Below are 22,262 nucleotides of genomic sequence, written 5' to 3'. Positions count from 1 at the left end.
CATGCTGTTATCTTGAAACGATATATATATGCCTTATTTCTACTATAGTTAGAAACCAATTACGAGACAAACATTGGCAGTGGCATTGTAACTTTATTATTTTTCCAAGGTCTCTGTGAGATTTCCAATCATTTAGCTTCGTCGAGCAGTGCTTATGAAAAGTAAGGCGCCACTTTTTGTCTGTACTGTTTGACTTTGCTATGTGGTTCGAAGTGTTAGCAGGTATCGTGGGATATCTAATAACGTTGCAGTGTTATTTTCATTGCTGTTTCTATAAGAGCAGCTTGCCTTGGCTATATGCCTTAGCTCTAAAAGTTTTTAAACCAGATTTTCAAAGAAAAAAAGGTATTCCTGTGGCTTTGAAAGTATTTGTCCACTTTCTCTAAAAAAACATTGTACTCTTGGTGCTTTTTCTGTAAGGGCAGCGTGCTTTGGGAATATCCCCCTTGCATGGTTCAAAAAATGTTGACTGAATTTTTTCAAAAAAAGATATTTACACTTGATGCTGCACTTGGTTTCGACAGTTTGTTGCCTCAAAGATATAAAGTCAATTTCTTGTGGTATTTTTTTCCAAACCTTGTTTTTACCAGGGCAGCATGCTCTGGCTATATGCCTCAGCTCTAAAATGTGCAATGAAGTTTTCAAGGATAATTGTGTATGCCTTCATGCTGTTTCTATAAGGGCTCATGAAATATTTTCAAGTTAACTCGATCCTTGAAATATGTGTGCACAGTTCGACAGCTTAAAACGAAACTATTAGGAACACTGCCTATGATTTGTCAGCAGAATAATTTTAGTTTTTGGACGAACGTAACTTGAATCTAAGCGCTCTGAACTCAGGCATTTTTATGTATTACTATATTAGTTCGTCGACCTCATAAGCGTTATTCAGCTCTCTACCAGAGTTAGTGGGTTAAGTCCATAATAGAACAAAAAAAAACACGATAACACTTACTCACATTAATGCATGTTTTACCGATCAGTCTTAAACGTTACTCAAACACAATATAACACACTGTAAAAAGACATGAACAATTTATATACTAAAAGAATGTCAAATTGACATTTAACCTGCACTGTTCTATAAATTTAAATGTCAAGATCTTAAACGCACCTACTTTGTATAACCGGTTTTAGATATAATAGTTTAATCATGTCTTCGTATATTAATAATGTACTATGTAAAGAAAACACACACGCTTTGTAATACATGTTTAGTGAAGTATTAATAAAAATAGGACCAAAATTGTCCGTCTCCTCTCTCTTGATTTCAATATCTTTAACACACACACACACACACACTTTGTTGTAATACATGACTTTGTTTTAATAAAATCTCAAACTTGTGTACTTTGTGTTTAATTCCGGCTTTCGGTGAGGGTTTTTCTCCAGGCACTCTGGTTTCCCTCGTAAAAAAACAGTGTCCGTGTGTTCGGAACCGTGTTTACGGTTGGTTTTCCATACGAAAATTAAACTTTTCACGAGTAAAATTGCATGAAAGCTAAACATTCCGTTGACAATTTATATCCGCATAATTGGTATGTTTCGTTATACTCGATAAAAAGTCTAGAATATTTTCGCAACCCAGTAGACTCTGTCTGACGTAAACGCCCTCAGAATAGAAAACATAATGGTCTAATGGAAGCTGACCTGTACACACGGTTACTGGGTTCAATTCCCGGAACACTGTTCTTTGTCGCGATAAACTTCATGTTCTTCACTTGACGAGTTGTTGATGAGCACTTTACTGATTTTGAAAGACGTGATACAGCCAACTGATGGAAATGCAATACTTCCTCATCCTGGTGCTTATAAAAGAACGGCCACATTCGCCAGATGCGTGACTTTAAACGTGGAATAAGTGTTCTTCAAGACTTCAAGATGTTCTCTTAATCACCACCTTATCCGTATCATTTGGCTAATTCTCAAGATTAAGACGAGATAGTTGAATATCAATGAGAACGAAGACACAATCCGATTGGCCATAAAATGATGCTGAAGTTTCTTAGCGACAAAATGATGCGAGCTTGTTAAATCCTTACCTTATACCTCCTGCACCTACTGTGAAGGGGCTTCCTTCTAGAACCAGCGCATGATGCACTGAGATTACAACTTTATTAAATAAATATTCTTTTTAGTCCGTTTTGTCAGATCAAATTTTGTCTTTATTTATGTTGTCAACTATGACCGCAGGAAAACTGGACGGTAATTGTGATTATTTAAACGGATGATATTTGTACTGATATATGGCATCTTATTTTTCTCATGTTCACGATCTCTGTTGCTGCCATGCTAGTCTTCCTGGACGAAATCTGTCGTGCAAGTTAATTCTGAAGATATTATATGAATGTAATGACAAATGTCATTGTTTTAGCAGTGATATGCCGTACGGGAATCGTGTTTTTGTGCATGAGAAGGTTTAACGGGTACTCCGGTTCCTCTTGACTCAAAATTTTCAAATAATCACTCTGCAGTTGACTGTATTGCTTAATAAAATTAAACAAATAAGCCAAATTTTAAAAAAGCTTGAGGCGAATATTTGTTATCAACTACTTGTAAACTGTTCTTTCAAAGGCTTTGCTTTGTAGTTTTTTTAAAAAAACATTTTAATGCTGTTGTTTTCTTTGATTTGGGTGCCCTAATGGAATGTTCTTGTTTAGTAGATTTAAAAAAAGCTGTCGATAAAAGGTAAAAGAAAATCGTAATTTGGCAAGGTGAGCATATTACTGTTAAAAAATAATAGTTTGATAAAGGTGTAAAAATATGGAAAACACGGAGTATAAATGTTTGGAAGTCTGCCAAGCTCAGTGGTCAATGACTCAACGTGAATTATGCAAATTTGATAGCGTGTTTTAAACAACATGGCGTCGAATTCGCGTAACGTTTTTGCTATTCCGCAAATGGTGAATAAACGAACCGAAAAGCTTATCCTTAAACATAAATGATATTCCTCAATTTAAAGGGGAGGATATTGTAGACCAAGAGGAAATTGGATGTGGCAGTTTTGATGTGATCTAAGGTGATATAAGGACACGTAATGTAGTTAGCTACAACAATAATTCTATGACTTTGAGCAAGAGGCATTATAGCTATAATCTTTTGTTATTGTGTATTCTTTCTTTTATACTATTACTGTGGCATAAAGAATTAGTATAGACTTATGAGCGATCTGTTGAGACTTTGGAATAATTAGTTAGGTATAATTATTATTCAATGACGTAATATTTATATGTGTATATAAATGATTTCTGATATGAAATATACATCTTTTTACACTGAATGTCGAGTACATAACACGATCCTTCATTTATGAATATATGTATAATTTACGTTGACTCCGTGTTTTCCAAACATTCATACTCCGTGTTTTCCATGTTTTTGGCAGACTACCTGTTTTCCATAATTTGTGACTCCGTGTTTTCCAATATTATTACGTCAGACTCCGTAATTTTGACTCCGGTACTCCGGCTCCGAAACTCCGGCTCCAGAACTCCGGCTCCGGAACTCCGGCTTCGTGTTATCCATGTTACCTTAGACAAGTATTTAGCTAGCAGACATTTAAAAGAGCACGCCACGTACTATTGAGAGGCTTACCCTCTTGGGCGATAGTTTGATAGATTCTCTCATTTTACGAGAGACGGTATACTTAATATCATTCGCTAAAATGCTTGCATCTTTCCATTTAATGCGATGATCATAAGTCCAAGCATGGTGAGCTACAGCAGACTTTTATCCAGTTTACATTTCTCGCAGTTCGTCTTATGTTCTTTTAGACGTATTGAGAGATTTTTACCGGTCTCTCCAATGTAAACCAAACCACATTCACATGGAATGCGGTACACACCAGGTTTCTGAAGTTCATCAACGCCATCCTTGTGCGTGTAAAAGCGTGAAACAATTTAGTACTTGAATGGTATACTTGTATTCCAACTTCTCTTAAAATCTTTACGATTTTATACGAAGCTGGACCAATTATATATGGTAAACAGACAGAGGATAGATATTCGGTGTCATGTTTATGTTTTTGCTGTTCTTGAAATCCGTGCTCGTCTTGAAACTCCAACATATAAAGCCAAAACGACAATATTGAACGTGTAAAGTATGTTCTAAACTATCTGAACTTAGAAAATCAGGTATTTTGTCTCAAAAGCTTCATGATTACTTGAGACCTTCATGTAGTCTGTATCCTAAATTTTATGGTTTACCCAAAATACATAAATCAGGCGTACCTCTTAGGCCTATTAGTTACATCTCAAGGTTCACCGACTTATAATCTTGCTAAATACCTTGCTAGAATTTTAAAACTAATTGTTGGTCTAACTGAACGCCATGTAGTTAATTCTAAAGAATTTGTTGCGAGTATGCAAGATGTTAAATTAGGCGAAAATTGAAATTCTTGTCAGTTTCGACATTGAAAAAGTCGTTAATTCTGGTTAAAATGGTAGGGCTTACCCCCTTACCATTTTTGCGAAAATTGAAGACATTTCAAAATTTTCTAAACCTGTGTTAACATGCTAAAAATGGTTGGTTTGTTTTGGGGATATTAAAAAAGTCGTCAATTTTCAAAAAAATGGTAAAGCTTTACCCCCTAACATTTTGCTCAATTTTGACGACTTTTTGTGAACTGTTCAAAAACTGTCTTAAAAGGCTAAAAATGGCTTCCTAAGACTAATATCCTTCATTTTAGAGCACATTTGGTTGATTTTGGGAACAAGGAAAAAGTGGCCAAAATTGGCCAAAATACTAAGGCTTACCCGGCCCTTATCATTTTGGTCAATTTTGGGGACTTTTTGAACTGTTCAAAAACTGTCTTAAAATGCTAAAAATGGCTTCCTAAAACTAATATCTTTCATTTTAGAGCACATTTGGTTGGTTTTTGCAACAATGAAAAAGTGGACAAAATTGGCCAAAATACTAAGGCTTACCCTTTGCCATTTTGGTCAATTTTGACGACTTTTGGAACTGTTCAAAAACTGTCTTAAAATGCTAAAAATGGCTTCCTGAGACTAATATCCTTCATTTTAGAGCATATTTTGTTAGTTTTTGGAACAATGAAAAAGTGGTCAAAATTGACCAAAATGGTAAGGCTTACCCCTTACGATTTTCGTCAATTTTGACGAGTTTTTGAGCGGTTCATAAACTGTCTTAAAATGCTAAGAATGGCTTCCTAGGACTAATATCTTTCATTTTAGATCATATTTGGTTGGTTTTTGGAATATTGAAAAAGTCGTCAATTTTGACCAAAATGGTAAGCCTTACCCCTTATCATTTTGGTCAATTTTGACGACTCTTTCAACTGTTCAAAAACTGTATTAAAAAGCTAAAAATGGCTTCCTAAGACTAATATCTTTCATTTTAGATCATATTTGGTTGGTTTTTGGAACATTGAAAAAGTCGCCAAAATTTACCAACATGGTAAGGCTTACCCCTTACCATTTGGGTCAATTTTGACGATTTTTTGAACTTTTCAAAAAGTGTCTTGAAATGCTAAAAATGGCTTCCAAAGAGTAATATCTTTCATTTTAGAGCATTTTTGTTTGGTTTTTGGAACATTGAAAAAGTGGTCAAAATTGACCAAAATGGTAAGGCTTACCCCTTACCATTTTGGTAATTTTGATGACTTTTTGAACTGTTCAAAAACTGTCTTAAAATGCTAAAAAAGGCTTCCTAAGACTAATATCTTTCATTTTAGATCATATTTGGTTGGATTTTGGAACATTAAAAAAGTCGTCAAAATTGACCAAAATGGTAAGGCTTACCCCTTACCATTTTGGTCAATTTTGACGACTTTTTGAACTGTTCAAAAACTGTCTTAAAATGCTAAAAATTGCTTCCTAAGACTAATATGTTTCATTTTAGATCATATTTTGTTAGTTTTTGGAACATTGAAAAAGTCGTGAAAATTGACCAAAATGGTAAGGCTTACCCTTACCATTTTGGTCAATTTTGACGATTTTTTGAATTGTTCAAAAACTGTCTTAAAATGCTAAAAATGGCTTCCAAAGACTAATATCTTTCATTTTAGAGCATTTTTGTTTGGTTTTTAGAACAATGAAAAAGTCGTTTTTCATTTTATTGTTAGAATCAATACAAGATGCGGTGGCCAAGTGGTTAAGGCTACCGCCCTACTAGGTTGTGAGCGTAGGTTCTAATCCTCGAAGGAAGAAGTGCAATTTTTCACTCCTAAATTGCTATTTAATTTTAAATTCTTCGAATAGGATTAAGTCGAATAAAGACCAATCGCTTTCGATGAATGATGCTGCGGCCCAGTGGTTAAGGCTACGGCCTACCACGTGGTAAGCCTAGGTTCGAATCCTGCATGGGAAAGTTCGATTTTTCCCACCAAAATTATTCTTTAATTTAAAATTCATCGAAAAGAATTAGGTCAAATAAAGAACAATAGCTTTCGACAAATGATACGGTGGTCTAGTGGTTAAGACGGTCGTTTCTCACTCCGAGGACAAACGTATCAACTCCGGGCAATGTAAAAAAATTAGCCTGAAAAATTTCGGTGTGATTTGGAAGCTTTTAAAACCATTAAAAGGCTTTTAGCCCTTTGGGAAAAGACTGTAAATCGAAAAAAAGTTGAAATAAAAAAACTGAAAAAATTTCTAACGTTCAAAAGTACCTGAAAATTGCAAAAAGTTTTAAAATCATGTGTCTTCTAAAAAGTCTGAAAATTAAGAAACACAGAAACAAAACTAAAAAATATCTAAAAATTTCCCGCTTTTAAAAAATTCATGTTTACTTACCTTAATTTTTTTTCACGAAAATTTGACAGGGTGATTTTCTCGAGAATGAAAAAATTTAATTTTTTTCACTTTTTTGAAATTCTCTTAGATTTTTTTTTGACGAAAAAGTATTTTGTCTTGGGCTACCTGTGTCTGTCTTGGGCTACCTGTGTCTTGCTTGACACAGGTAGCCCAAGACAAAATACTTCCGCGTGAAAAAAAAATCTAAGAGAATTTTAAAAAAAGAAAAAAATTAAATTTTTTCATCCTCGAGAAAATCACCCTGTCAAATTTTCGTGAAAAAAAATTAAGGTACGTAAACATGAATTTTTTAAAAGCGGGAAATTGTTAAATCTTTTTTCCGTCTGACTTTCTTCATTTTCGGGCTTTTTAGAAGACACGTGTTTTTAAAACTTTTTTTGATTGTGCTTTTCTTTCAATTTTCAAGTACTTTTGAACGCGAGAGTTTGTTTTCATTTTTTTTATTTTAATTTTTTTTCAATTTACAGACTTTCGCAAAGGCCGAGAAGTCTTTTAACTGTCTTAAACATTCCAAATGAAACCGAAATTTTTCTGGCTATTTTTTTTGCTTTGCCAGGAGTTGAAACGTTTGTCCTCGGAGTGAGAAACGAACGTCTTAACCATTAGACCACCACATCATTTGTCGAAAGCTATTGTTCTTTATTTGACCTATTTCTTTTCGATGAATTTTAAATTAAATAGTAATTTCGGTGGGAAAAATCGAACCTTTTCCATGCAGGATTCGAACCTACGCTTACAACCTAGTAGGCCGTAGCCTTAACCACTGGGCTACCGCAATAACATATATATTAAGGCTGCTATCAACATATAATTATAATCCGATGGCCCACTGGTTAAAGCTACGGCCTACCAGGTTGTAAGGGTGGGTTCGAATCCTGCATGGGACAGGTTTGATTTTCCCACCGAAATTGCTATTTAATTTAAAATGATTAAGGATTAGGTAAAATAGAGAACAATAGCTTTCGACAAATGACGCGGTGGTCTAGTGGTTAAGACGTTCGTCTCTCAATTCGGGGACAAACGTTTCAATCCCTTGTAATGCAACAAATTTAGCCTGAAAAATTTCGGTGTGATTTGGAATGTTTAAAACAGTTAAAGACTTCTCGGCCTTTGCGAAAGACTGTAAATTGAAAAAAATTAAAATAAAAAAAAAATGAAAACAAATTCTCGCGTTTAAAAGTACTTGAAAATTGAAAGAAAAGCACAATTAAAAAAAGTTTTAAAAACACGTGTCTTCCAAAAAGCCCGAAAATGAAGAAAGTCAGACGGAAAAAAGATTTAACAATTTCCCGCTTTTAAATGCTTTAAAATGTTTACGTACCTTAATTTTTTTTCACGAAAATTTGACTGGGTGATTTTCTCGAGGATGAAAAAATTTAATTTTTTTCATTTTTTTGAAATTCTCTTAGATTTTTTTTTCACGCGGAAGTATTTTGTCTTGGGCTACCTGTGTCAAGCAAGACACAGGTAGCCCAAGACAAAATACTTTTTCGTCAAAAAAAAATCTAAGAGAATTTCAAAAAAGTGAAAAAAATTAAATTTTTTCATTCTCGAGAAAATCACCCTGTCAAATTTTCGTGAAAAAAAATTAAGGTAAGTAAACATGAATTTTTTAAAAGCGGGAAATTTTTAGATATTTTTTAGTTTTGTTTCTGTGTTTCTTAATTTTCAGACTTTTTAGAAGACACATGATTTTAAAACTTTTTGCAATTTTCAGGTACTTTTGAACGTTAGAAATTTTTTCAGTTTTTTTATTTCAACTTTTTTTCGATTTACAGTCTTTTCCCAAAGGGCTAAGAGCCTTTTAATGGTTTTAAAAGCTTCCAAATCACACCGAAATTTTTCAGGCTAATTTTTTTACATTGCCCGGAGTTGATACGTTTGTCCTCGGAGTGAGAAACGACCGTCTTAACCACTAGACCACCGTATCATTTGTCGAAAGCTATTGTTCTTTATTTGACCTAATTCTTTTCGATGAATTTTAAATTAAAGAATAATTTTGGTGGGAAAATCGAACTTTCCCATGCAGGATTCGAACCTAGGCTTACCACGTGGTAGGCCGTAGCCTTAACCACTGGGCCGCAGCATCATTCATCGAAAGCGCTTGGTCTTTATTCGACTTAATCCTATTCGAAGAATTTAAAATTAAATAGCAATTTAGGAGTGAAAAATTGCACTTCTTCCTTCGAGGATTAGAACCTACGCTCACAACCTAGTAGGGCGGTAGCCTTAACCACTTGGCCACCGCATCTTGTATTGATTCTAACGATAAAATGAAAAACGACTTTTTCATTGTTCTAAAAACCAAACAAAAATGCTCTAAAATGAAAGATATTAGTCTTTGGAAGCCATTTTTAGCATTTTAAGACAGTTTTTGAACAATTCAAAAAGTCGTCAAAATTGACCAAAATGGTAAGGGGTAAGCCTTACCATTTTGGTCAATTTTCACGACTTTTTCAATGTTCCAAAATCCAACCAAATATGATCTAAAATGAAAGATATTAGTCTTAGGAAGCCTTTTTTAGCATTTTAAGACAGTTTTTGAACAGTTCAAAAAGTCATCAAAATTACCAAAATGGTAAGGGGTAAGCCTTACCATTTTGGTCAATTTTGACCACTTTTTCAATGTTCCAAAAACCAAACAAAAATGTTCTAAAATGAAAGATATTACTCTTTGGAAGCCATTTTTAGCATTTCAAGACACTTTTTGAAAAGTTCAAAAAATCGTCAAAATTGACCAAAATGGTAAGGGGTAAGCCTTACCATTTTGGTCAATTTTAACGAGTTTTTCAATGTTCCAAAAACCAACCAAATATGATCTAAAATGAAAGATATTAGTCTTAGGAAGCCATTTTTAGCTTTTTAATACAGTTTTTGAACAGTTGAAAGAGTCGTCAAAATTGACCAAAATGATAAGGGGTAAGGCTTACCATTTTGGTCAAAATTGACGACTTTTTCAATACTCCAAAAACCAACCAAATATGATCTAAAATGAAAGATATTAGTCCTAGGAAGCCATTCTTAGCATTTTAAGACAGTTTATGAACCGCTCAAAAACTCGTCAAAATTGACGAAAATCGTAAGGGGTAAGCCTTACCATTTTGGTCAATTTTGACCACTTTTTCATTGTTCCAAAAACCAACAAAATATGCTCTAAAATGAAGGATATTAGTCTCAGGAAGCCATTTTTAGCATTTTAAGACAGTTTTTGAACAGTTCCAAAAGTCGTCAAAATTGACCAAAATGGCAAAGGGTAAGCCAGTTACCATTTTGGTCAAAATTGACGACTTTTTCAATGTTCGAAAAACAAACCAAATATGCTTAAAAATCAAAGAGATTAATCTTAGGAAGCCATTTTTTGTATGTTAACACAGTTTTGGAAAATTTTGAAAAGTGGTCAATTTTGGCAAAATGGTAAGGGGTAAGCTATTTTGGTAAAATTGACGACTTTTTTAATGTTCTAAAAACAAACCAAATATGCTCAAAATCAACGAGATTAGTCTTAGTGAATATTTGAAGCCATTTTCTGCATGTTAAACACATTTTTCAAAAATTTTCTAAAGTCGTTAATTTTGGCCAATATGGTAAGGGTAGCCCTTATCCCTTGTGGCCAAAATTGACAACATCTTCAATGTTCTTAAAAAACCCAACTATGTTCAAAAACCCAAAGAAATCAGTCTTACTGAATATTTGAAGCCGTTAAATTTGGCCAAAATTGAAAAGCTTTGTTCGATGCTCCCAAAACAAACTAATTATGCTCAAAAACCAAAGTGATTAGTGCTTTGCCCGTCTCATATGAACAGGCTCTAATAGGAAAAATTAAACTGACTGTAGTTAAATAAAAAAAATTTAACTTGTATCAGGAAATAACTTTACAATATTATTTATATATAAATTATCATAACTATACTAAAATACTGACTAAAATATATTATTTTGATAAATATAATTAACAATATATTAATGATTCATACTTTAGATATTCTATTCGTCTTATATAGAGCAAGCACAACAACCTTAATTGTTCCTATATGATTCGGAGAAGACATGAAAAAACTCTGGGAACAATAAGGATAAAATGAACATGGCATAACCCTATCTTGGTTATGCAGTAATTACACAAATCACACATCATAAAAAAGACAGTACAAATGTCTGGGCAAGTTGAACCTAACAATAATTTCATCTTTCTTGGCATTTTGGTACCATGAATTTGAACTTTTTAATGTTTGATCACGCGAGTTCATAATATTTATGTGTCTTTGGATCGAAGTAACAGTTCAAACATGGATCGTACAATAAATCTAATTCCTCTTCACTTTCTTGGTGGTTCACGCCATGGTATTTGGTCGGAGATTTCATTGATGACAAGTTGGAAATTACTGAAAGATATTGGACGGTTTTCAGCGGTTATTGTCACAGCACATCGCACTAGCATAATTAAGGGAGTTGCTTTTCTTTTCTCAAAAGCAACTATAAAGTAATTTTAGCAAATTCTCACCGCTGTTGTTTTCCTTATTCGGAGTTCCAAGAATGATCGGTGGGCTAAACACATCACAATCATCACGTGGATCTATGCATATAGTGGCCGTGAGATCGGGTTCTTGGCCTGGAGGCTGAGGAGAGATATAGAATACTTTACGTCAATGCACAGGGGATAATTTATATTGTATTTCACATACTCGCTATCACCAACATACAGTATATAAACGTATTTCTTTACCTTCATTTCATTTTGATATTTGTTTCCTCTCAAATCTCGGGGTGGTGGCGCCCCCCACGTGCTGTATGTCGTGTCATCACTACAGTCTGAATGACCATCCTCGTCATTATCATCAACCATAGGGATATCGGCAAATGCCGAAATATGCCGAGTTACAATCGGGAAGGTATCGTCGTTTAGCGAGTCTTCGAGATTTTGTTGAGTATGATTGAAACTGTTACTGCTATCTGACGTGTCAAATCTCCACGAGCTGGCCGTTGATTGGTCAAGAGTGTCAAGATGATTTGCTGATTGGTAGTTCTGTGCGTCGTAGCCGTTTTCTTTAACTGGCGAAGGAATCTATTTTTCAAAAACGTAAAGTGGAAGATTTTCTCCTCACGCAAGTTGATACCGGTAAAAAAAAATTAATTGCAGAATCATTGCAAAATCAGGCTAGTCGAAATCTTCTCTTACCTCCTTCAGCATACTACTTCGAATACTCTGCCTTAGCTGATGATGGGAAGGCGTGGGGGAATGACGGGGGCTCAAACTAGACTGGAGAAGCTTCTGGATTCCATCACCTTCCTCCTCAATATCATCATCTAGAACCACCAAAACAAAATTTTGTCAAACCATAGAGTAGGTAGTTGGTTATTGATACTATTGGTAATTCACCACAGATCTTATCAGATCAACGCTTTCTACAGCTGCACCGCCTACACGTCAATAATATGAGAGAGTTTTATTCTATACAGAATACCAACCTGACAGTTTACAGAAATCATCGTCCAGTGAAACTCCTCTACTTCTCTGAGTATGCCCACCATTTTTGACAGGAGGATCCTTTACCATTGTATCTTCAGACAAACTTACTATAACCTCCGGTGCAGCCTCAGCACTAGGAGTAACGACATTTTCGACCATAGGGGAGTCCAATAGTTTTCTCTTGCTAGACCGCGGTGAACGGGGCGTGGAAGCGAATGTGAATACAGGGTTATTACTGGCCAGCGGTAACTTGTGTGGTCTTGAGCGCGGTTGCTCCCTATCCCTGTCTGGTAATTCGTCATTGTTATTCATATCGATGTTTCTGTTCGGGGCGACATTATTTGATGATGATTTATTTACAGATTTCCTTGATAAAGCACTGGAATTCGAGTTATTCATATTACTATAATATAGTTCTGTGACATGCTCGTCACTCGAGTTACCATTTTCTTGTTGTATTTGCTGAATTTTCCCATATTCATTTTCGGAATGACCAAAATTTTGCGATTTGCCAGAAATATGGTCTACATCGTGATTTTCAGTAAGTCCACTGCCATTCGTTTTTAATGGTTCCTGTCTTGAAGCATCCGTATTGGAGCCACTAGACGCAACCAGATTACCTTCAATAATTTCATTTGCCGGTCTTTGGATTGTCGTCGGTTTTTCCATATTTGTAATACAACTTTGACTCGATCTCTCTCCATTTATGTTCATCGTTTTAAGTTTGTCTTCGAAGTTGCAATTTACGGCATCATTTCCTTCAAAAGAGGTCTTCACTGTCGTCCCAGGTGTACTTTCCGTCTGTACTCCGTCGATGTTCCCCTGCGACACAGAACCTTTTTCTGTCTCGAAAGTATACCGACTTTTAGAAACTGAAGGTTTCCCGGCCTTGTCTATAGCAGTATCTGCATTTTCCAAATGTTCCAGATTGAGTACCTCCGATGTCGCTGCAGAAGTTTCAGGTTCCTTATCTTTCACCTTCTCAGTCTTACCAATGGTTCTTACTTTTCCGGCACTGGATGGTTTTAGTCTAATAGGTCGTCTGATTTTTCCTGCGGAGCTAGTTCTTGGGGGTCTGGGTTGCATAATAGCCTGGTCAGCATCAATACTGGTTGGACCAGAATCACTGGATTCTGTTTTGCTCTCTCGGCTTCCTTTGGGGGACAAAGGAGACTTAATTGAATCGTCGTATTGCACACCTGGGGCAGATTGTCCATGTCTTTTTCTTGATGAAGAGAGACGTGAATTGTTGGAAGAGACTTTATTAGATTCGTGGTGTTCTTTCACAGAGTTCTTACGCGCATGATCGGGTATAACAATCTTTGTGCCAAACGCAATATGAGTTTCTTTGTCGGGAGTCGATGGTGTTGTTATTGGTGTTGTTATTGGTGTGGTCGGATTTTCGTTAGGTTTAGAATGCAGTTTACCATATGAGAGGATCTAGATTGCATGAAATATATACAATAGAATATTACAAAGGGAAATATATAACTACATTTTCTGAACGACTTTCCTTCAAATGATTTCCCTTAAAGTTACAGTACACACTAACTTCAAAAACATACAGTGGCATAGCCACTCTGATGATTTTGTCCCTCTATGTAAATTTCAAGTTATTATAAATTATAATTTTTCTTCTTTAGAAATTTATTGTTTTCACAGTCATTATGAACACCAAAATATTGGCATAGCAGGACAAATTGTCAGGCTGGCTACCCTACTGAAAACATAAGCAGAGATCTGAATTACCTCCTGAAAAGGTTAAGTCTGTACTAACCTGTGTAATGACAGATACATTAGTAGTTATCAACTGTAGATTTCTTGGCAAAGGTTCAGAATCAGCATATGACACCTCATTATTTTGACCATATGTTGTATCTTTTGGAGGTGATCTTAATGTGAACACTTTTTTCAATCTGCAGTTTGCAGTCACAGTGAAGCTTTCTATCGCCCGAAATTTGGGTCCATTGAATGTTTCGCTGACTAGTGAATCAAGATCCAAACACATGTTGAGCCATGAACCGAGGTTGAGAACAGCCAATGGGAATTTTGCATGCAAAGGGGTCACAGATATGTCTCTTAGATTTGAAGAGAAAAATATGCGGTGTTTGTTTTGAGCATGGTCAGTGACTGCAACCTCAAATGAAAATGGCCGACCAACAGGGAGAAATAACTGGAACACCAAGTATTTTTGGGTTAAAAATAATCCATGTTTATCTTCTTTGGGAAATTGTATCTTAGTAGTTGTTGGTTCACCCTCTAAAACATAAACATAGCTTTTGATATCTTTGTCATATTCTTTGTGTATATTGGTTGAACTACCAGTCACTTTACACTTCTTTGATAGCGGATCCCGTCCTTGTGCACTGAACACGTCCACAAAAGGTCCACCCTAAAGATAGGAAACTCCTATTTACACCTGGTATTTTAGACACATTTTTTCTCTTTAATACATGTAAATGAGTCACAAGTGGCACAACTATAGAATATCCTTACGAAATACATTGTTTAGTGCTAGAATAACTTATTATTTGTGGGTCTAAGACGTGGTATATTTTCTCTCATATTTATATATACGTGGATTGTAATATAGTGCAAAGCTGTGGGTTTATTTAACTGAAACGAGCTGCTTTAATACATGGCGGGGTTTCTAATAAAAATTCATAGCATAACAATTTGCTCATTTGCATCTATCAAAAGACGATATTTGTGGGAAAACTTACAAGACATGTAAAGAGGTTACTATTTATATGTATATATTTGATAAGGGTCTTTACTGGAATTCACTACAACTTGGTATAGCGAGTGTTGCAGGTTTGTTCAAATATCAATTATTTAAACAAGTCTGTCAGATGGCAAAATTTAATGCCTAGCAACGTCAACGTTTTAACAATGAACCGCGATGTATTTCAGATCTAAACATGAATAAACTACGAATCCAATTTGATATTATAATATGAACGACAATGTAACGATATTTTCCATAAAACGCGACAATATATAAAATAAAATACACAAATAAAACGCTACACTCTAACGTTTTTATACAGTATTTATATAGATGGAGTCGCAATCAACCAAGTATAAGAAATAATTCGTCACCTGGTATTCGCCTTTAAACATTACTGAATTCAACACGAGAAATCAAATATTTCGTATCTTAGCAGTCAGAAAATCCATTAAAATGTCCTTTATCTTCATGTTGTAAAAAACCGCAAAGAATTTTAACGAATTTTATATTTTCCGTTGGCAAACAAACGTCAGTTCTTATCTTCACAATTATAGCGGGGTTTTGTTCCCGGGTGAAAATCTTATTTATACGAATTCTGCACCAGGGAAATGTACCGGTCACAGAACCGACTCGTTAATTAACGTACACAGATCAATGGTTACGTAATGTAATTTCGCTTTTTTAAAACGTTTTCGCTCTCGCTTTACCCAATCTTCTAAAAGGGTTGACTGATTTATAGATTAGATATGAACAATGCATAAAGTTTCTTTAAGAGTAAAGACTTATAGTAAAGAGCAGTAAGGCAGTTACGAGCTACGCAAAGACGAGGCTAGTCAGATTTTCTAGATTTCAAAATTTCTCACTTTTTTGCCAGAACAAAAACGATTTTTTTTCATTCTATACCGGAGAGTACGAGTCTAGGTGACGTTTGCTGTTTTTTCACATCCATGGCCATGGATATCTCTCACCATAATCTAGTCATCTAGAATAAACGTATTTCGCAGCATTATGTAAACTTTATTATTTTTCATTCTAGTGTTGGTAAGGAACAACTAAACAAGGAGCTGTACATCACGGGTACTTGTATAGCCTGATGCAATCACACTATACTTTGGCCCATAAGGAAAACACCGTGATAACACAGCCTTACACATTCGTATTTTTTTGAACTGTGTCAAATTTGTACCTTAAGAATGAGTATTGGTGGCAGGCACACCGTTAAACCTCAGTACAAAAATCAAGACGATGCCAGCTAGTGGTGACATATATAAAACCATCATGTAAATAGACTAATCTTTCAAAACAGCACAGTTAAGCCTCGAGTTAAGCTGCAACGTTGCTGCAACGTAATAAACGTGAAAGTTGATGGAATGCTACGCATTATATATTTCAAGTCACTAGTTAATCGGTAGTGCATAATGAATTATAACAATTAAACGTTTTCAAGGTATGCAATTGTTATTTCTATTTAATCAGGGTTAATATATATATATATATGGTTCAGACGACTTAAGAGTTGGCATTGCAATACCTAATCAGTTTCCGATTATCTTTCTCGAGTATTTTGCATTTCAATCATTGCCTGTATGTTGCTAATGTATTAACTGTATTCATATTGATAATATCCGAACTCGATCAGTTCTATTAGGTGTAACCGTGTAAAAGCAAATTCATTCATAGTAAGTTTTAAGTTCAAGAAATGCTTGATTTTCTTTTGTTCGTGCAGGAGATCGATTGCAAAAGTTAGTTTTCCCGATCTGCCAGGTTCGTACGTGCGTAGCAGCTGTTTAACCAAAACATCTAAAAAATTAAGAACGATATCAAGACTGCAAAACTTCCCAAAGGTATAAAGAGAATATAGATATATAGAACTCTGGTACAAATTTGAGATATGTATCTCCACTCATTATATGACGATATAGAGTTATAGGTACATAATTAAAATTTTTAAGAACAACTTCACTTGTGTTTTCACTGTTAAATATATATCTATATAATCTTGGTCTTAACGGGCGCCCACTCTTACGACAATAGTGATTGGTTGAAATTCTGGAAAGCGAGCCTGCCGAGCCGAGGCTTCAGGGAAATGATGTAATAATCAACTAACATGAGCCAATAATTTTTGTGCAAATCAAAAGACCGCACTTCATACATGATTAATCTTCTTTTCATTAATTGCTTTTTCTTTCGGCATATCGATCACCATTTCACATAGCACCAAATTAGACCAGTATTACAGCGTGAGTAAAAAACCTTCTTGTACAATGTATATGTTATATTCATGCCCATGTTATAAGTTTACATCGCAGCAATATAATTTTCATAAACATTTTCATTCCTCTACCTTTAATTTGGAAGTGACGGTATATTCATTGATTCTGATACCACATTCTTTAAAACGACTTCAAGAATTTCACTCTTCGTCTCCAGTTCGAGCATACGTGCGGTTAAAATATTCTGCAATAATATTGCATGATGCATGTTCTTAATCTTATACCGACAGTGAAACGACAAAGATACTACATGTTAAGACGCGTGCATGCACATGCACAGAAACATTTTCGTGCGAAACGGATGCATAATTATAATGCAAGGTACTGAAAATATTCTCTCCGTGTTAACCTAGGAGTCAAAACGCGCTGAGGAGTTGCCACGCGAAAAGTTTTTACACTATGCCTATACATACCTAATCATCCGTTATCATATAAAATCACTTACAGTTAAATTTGAGAGCTCCTGTATTGCTCCCAGCGACTCCATTAACAATCTATCCTGAAAAGGAAAATCAAGGCAAAACAATAATTTATTTGCATGTTGCTTAGTATTACAGAGTGAAGGTGGATGAGTACAATACCATCAAAGTGATTGATTTTTTCACTTTACTTAACTATAAGTATTTCTATAGCTACTTTAGATACAGGCATGCAGCTAGCTATTAATACCGCCGTCTCCACCGGAGATGCTCTTTTCAAGTGTACCTTGTTAATCATGAAAACATCTTTCACTAACTTTCCTTCTGGTAATACAATATCTGCCTAGGAATGAAATTTAACAAAGGATTTGATTGGGAATTTTTGCTTTATCATATATATATGCAATGATAAGATTGGATGGCTGCTTCATCACACCAACTTAGCTACCATATACCAATGGACCACTAGTCATGCATGACTCTGCTACCACACCAATGGACCACTAGACATGCATGCATATAAATAAATTTCCATAACGGGAAAAAACCGAACGCTGGGTTAAAAACCCCATATTGGCTATAACCTTTCCTTGTAGGGGTATGACTTAATGACTACACAGTATGTCTCTCTCGTATAGTAATGGCACTATAAATGTACGATCTTTTTTTATCCACTTACTCCTTCAGTAACAGCATCAGGAATCAAGGTTTTAAGTTCATTTCCTAACACTCCAAGATCTTCTGTTGGTCTTTCAACAGATAGTCCAGCATAATTCAAATATTGTTTATTATGACAGTATCTGTATAGTTTCATATTGGTAACGTTCTCCAAGTTTTCGCGAGTGTTCGCCTGTAAAGTTAATTATAATTTTCTTTTATTTTATCATCATCATCATCTCACCTAACATTTTCTATTTTTTCACCCGTTATATTCTTGTACTGATAGACACCTTTTCGAGGTGGGTAATCACAAATATAGGCTACATACAAAAACGTGCAATATTCAATTTAGGACGTTTTCCAAATATACTCCATTTACTAAGCTGACTTATATATATATATATATATATATATATATATATATATATATATATATATATATATATATATATATATATATATATATATATATATATATATATATATATATAGGCATGTTTAGCAAAATCACACTTTCAGTCTGAATTCAATATTCGATACTATGGACTATATAGGATAAGTCTATATCTCAGGGTGGCGACATAAAATGCATCCATAGGCAGACGAAACGGTACAGTTGAAGTACTCAACGACGACTCACGCCGATTCCTATATAAAATGTGCATTGTGCATCTGCTAATTATTAAACATCATTGTCACCTTACCTGGTATATGCGGTCCGTAAATCTAATATCTGCAGGAGTCATAATCTGTCCAGTGAGTTTTATGTTTCCATTCACTGCTAAGCATTGGTCCGGTTTGTCATTGTTGATACCAACATGTCCCTGCAAAACACAGCGGTATCCGCGCACAAAATGTTATTTAGATGGGTTCTAAACTTCTTATGATGCAAAATATGTACAATTGTATTACCATTCTATAAACACACTCCCCACTTCTGTCTTTTGACCACAGTGCAACATCGTTTTCAAATTGTCCGGGATTTGAGGCCTAAAATATTGAAAGCCCCCAGTATACTTCACAATACGGCTCCGCAGATCTTTTAAGCATAGGCTTGTCTAGGGTAGAGGGTGCTTCCTTCCTGAGAAGATTAGCTACATTCACATAATTAGTCAGCCTAGCGCTTTATCTGTATTTGCTGCCCCCCCCCCTCTTGACAATATCATACAGAGTGCACTCCCTGATGGATCGGATTATCTGGTTTGTATTTACTTACTCTGACAATTACTTTATCAGATACTTGACAACAAATTGAATAATTTCCTTGTTTGGTATAGGCACGTATATCAACAACCAGCTGAAAATATCTAAAAAAATGAAGATATGACTACCGTTTTTATTTCATACACAAACAATACCTTTCTTTCAAATGCACCATGCATGGGAGACAGGGGATTCGGAAGAATACCTTTGATCAGGATTAAGTTTTCCCTTCTTCCTCATGTTGTTTGACGTCGTTTCACTGTGATAAAAATATATTTAGAATGATAGAGCTGTAAGGTGGATGATAATTATCTAATTATATTAGCCGATAAACGCGTACAGTTCGAAGCAAATGTTCATCAGTTTAATTATTTTATGTGTACGCGAGGCTTGTATTTAGGTATGGTAAGTTGCTACTGAAATTCAAAGAAATCTGACTGCACTGACGGACCCAAAAATATATGTACGCCATTTCACATTTACCTAAAATGCAACCTTCCAATAGTCAGACTTTTTGTACCACACGATCCCCCGGGAAATCTATGGGAAGGAATAAACATATATATGGATGTCATATGCAGATAATAAAGATTATAACTTTAAATACATGAATTTAAATAACTGCACCAGTATATAGTTAAGTTAAACTTTTTCTTGTCACTTTATAATATGTTAAAATATATTTTTTTCTTTATTGTTGCATGATACGTTAAATGCGGTGGGAGAAATGTAGGCGATGTCATAAAAAGCATTTTCAGATGATTTTTTTTTTAGATTGTCGGCTGGTATTGGTTTTAAAATGCAGACGAAATACGTTTTGCAATAAAGAGTTGAGAGGTTATTAGTTTTGGGGTCGTCAAAATATACCCAGCGTATCAGACAAAATAATAGGCTAAAAGCTATGATGAAGGTCATTTTGAAAAGATCAAAACTATAAGTCTATCGGAATCGATAATTGGTGAGCTATTCACTGCATATATATAGGTGTACCTACTTCGTCTTTTTCAATTTTTAGAACAGAATAATAGTATAGTTACCTCACTGGTGTGTATGGCCGTTTTGTCCTGTCAGCTGTTGACTGTTCCATTGTGATCTTCTTTTGAGCGGATTCTGCCTGCAAACATTGTAAATTAACGATGTTTGGTGAGGAAACAAAAATTTTCTTTAACAACCCATCTAGATTAATTATAAAGCGGACCTAATCAGTCGTATTTAACCGGAACTTAATTCCCCCATGCTCATTACAATTGTGCATTCCCATTGAATGGCGATGCTCTTGTGTTTTGAAGCTCTTGCATGTGCATGATTTCTTTATGATTTGACCCACCTTGATAGCATAAAGGTGCACTTTGTAGCAAATGACAGGTTGATAAGCATTCTGTAATAAAAGTGAATATAAGGTGACAATATATGCAAAGGCACTTTATGTTAAGATAAAATACAGTTAGAAAGTTTTATTGTATGTATATGGCTAATACCAATCTTATATAGATGCAAAAGTAAAAATCTTATGACGGAAGGTCCTGATGAAAAAATGATAGGTCAACGAGCACAACTTTAATTCAGTTGCAGCGTTTTTACAGACTTAGTCATATCATTTCAGTTATTGAATTGCGTAACATTTGGTCCACTTTAATAAAACCTCGATGCACAATGCACATTATATGGAGCCAAATGAATTTCATACAAATTCTATTATCGGATCAGTATACATGCACCAACAAACTGACTAACCACTGGAAAAGCATACCTCAACTTGAACTACCGTTTGACTATCAGCAGATATTTCCAGATTTAATGAAATCTAAAAATGGTTTGATTTTTAGAAAGAAAACGACGGTAAGCTAAGATATAATAAGGAGTAAAAAGGTGAAATTATAATCTGGTATATTGCCCATAGCCTAGGGAGGCGTCATGAAGGAAAGGTCGTTTATGGCTGAAAATGTTTCTTTTTCTGGTATTTGAGCCAGGAAATGAATCATTTTGAACTGTATTCTACCGAAATCATTGTTATATGAAATGATGAGGGCGTAAAAAATTGCAGGAATATATATAGTCACCTGAAAATGGTTCTTTTTCTGGCAGATAAAAACGCTTTCTGCCATTGAAAATGTTAATCCTTTATCACAAGTAACAACAAGGGTTGGTATTTTTCTATAAATTGACAAAAAATCATGAAAGAAATCAGCTTAATCCATCGAGGACACTTCAAGAGGAATGAAGTCTACGTGTTTAGATTTCACTTACGGTGCAGTAAGAGATGAAGTGAAAAGCTTGTAACATTCTTTAGTTCTATAATCACTCCATTTTATTGTCTTTTGTGAAGTCGAGGACTCTCCATAATCAGTAACTATAGAGAGACGGAAATACCTTAGGTTTTACTTAGGGAGTTATAAGGGGCGAGGCGGGAAAAATGCCTTTTCAATTTAAATGATTTCTCCACAGTATTATCATTGTCTGCAGTTTTTGTACTATTCCGTGACTGGAAACGAAGTCAATGAATCTCAGGAACAGAGAAAGTGTTATTTAGCGTCAGCGAAACATTCCAAAATCTGCGCTTTAGTGGCGACGTCGTTGTGATTATGTTCCTATAGTTCTACTTTTTGAGGTATACTTCACTAAAAAATTTATAGCATGCATAGAAAAAAATATTTTAGAACGAAAGCCTTTTTACATTTGTACTGTTCATGTATTTTAGTTTTCTTCACGTTTGTTTCTGCTTTCTCATTTAGCCAC

General features: G+C 34.9%; 2 protein-coding genes across 2 annotated transcripts; both read right to left on the bottom strand.

Annotated features, from left to right (window-relative positions):
* Nucleotides 1-10,752: 10,752 nt before the first annotated feature.
* LOC114530650 (uncharacterized protein C3orf67 homolog) lies at nucleotides 10,753-15,512 on the bottom strand. Its single transcript, XM_028552250.1, has 7 exons — nucleotides 15,343-15,512; nucleotides 14,018-14,632; nucleotides 12,240-13,680; nucleotides 11,950-12,077; nucleotides 11,497-11,835; nucleotides 11,275-11,389; nucleotides 10,753-11,155 (listed from the first exon to the last, which is right to left on the bottom strand). Exons 1-7 carry the CDS (start codon nucleotides 15,361-15,363, stop codon nucleotides 11,007-11,009), a joined length of 2,808 nt encoding a protein of 935 aa, XP_028408051.1. The 5' UTR covers nucleotides 15,364-15,512; the 3' UTR covers nucleotides 10,753-11,006.
* A 2,818-nt stretch (nucleotides 15,513-18,330) lies between these two features.
* On the bottom strand, nucleotides 18,331-22,261 carry LOC114530552 (myelin regulatory factor-like). The gene is made up of 12 exons (XM_028552120.1): nucleotides 22,201-22,261; nucleotides 21,774-21,876; nucleotides 21,587-21,680; nucleotides 21,277-21,330; nucleotides 20,854-20,904; nucleotides 20,564-20,640; nucleotides 20,010-20,066; nucleotides 19,732-19,785; nucleotides 19,540-19,630; nucleotides 19,236-19,313; nucleotides 19,028-19,147; nucleotides 18,331-18,513 (listed from the first exon to the last, which is right to left on the bottom strand). Exons 3-12 carry the CDS (start codon nucleotides 21,629-21,631, stop codon nucleotides 18,331-18,333), a joined length of 810 nt encoding a protein of 269 aa, XP_028407921.1. The 5' UTR covers nucleotides 21,632-21,680; nucleotides 21,774-21,876; nucleotides 22,201-22,261.
* Nucleotide 22,262: the final 1 nt, after the last annotated feature.

Source organism: Dendronephthya gigantea, unplaced genomic scaffold (assembly GCF_004324835.1).
Source record: "Dendronephthya gigantea isolate DGI-Jeju-01 unplaced genomic scaffold, DenGig_1.0 000064F, whole genome shotgun sequence".
NCBI classification, from domain to species: domain Eukaryota; kingdom Metazoa; phylum Cnidaria; class Anthozoa; order Malacalcyonacea; family Nephtheidae; genus Dendronephthya; species Dendronephthya gigantea.
Note: the sequence above shows the minus strand (reverse complement) of the source record. Positions and strands in the feature narration are given on the sequence as shown.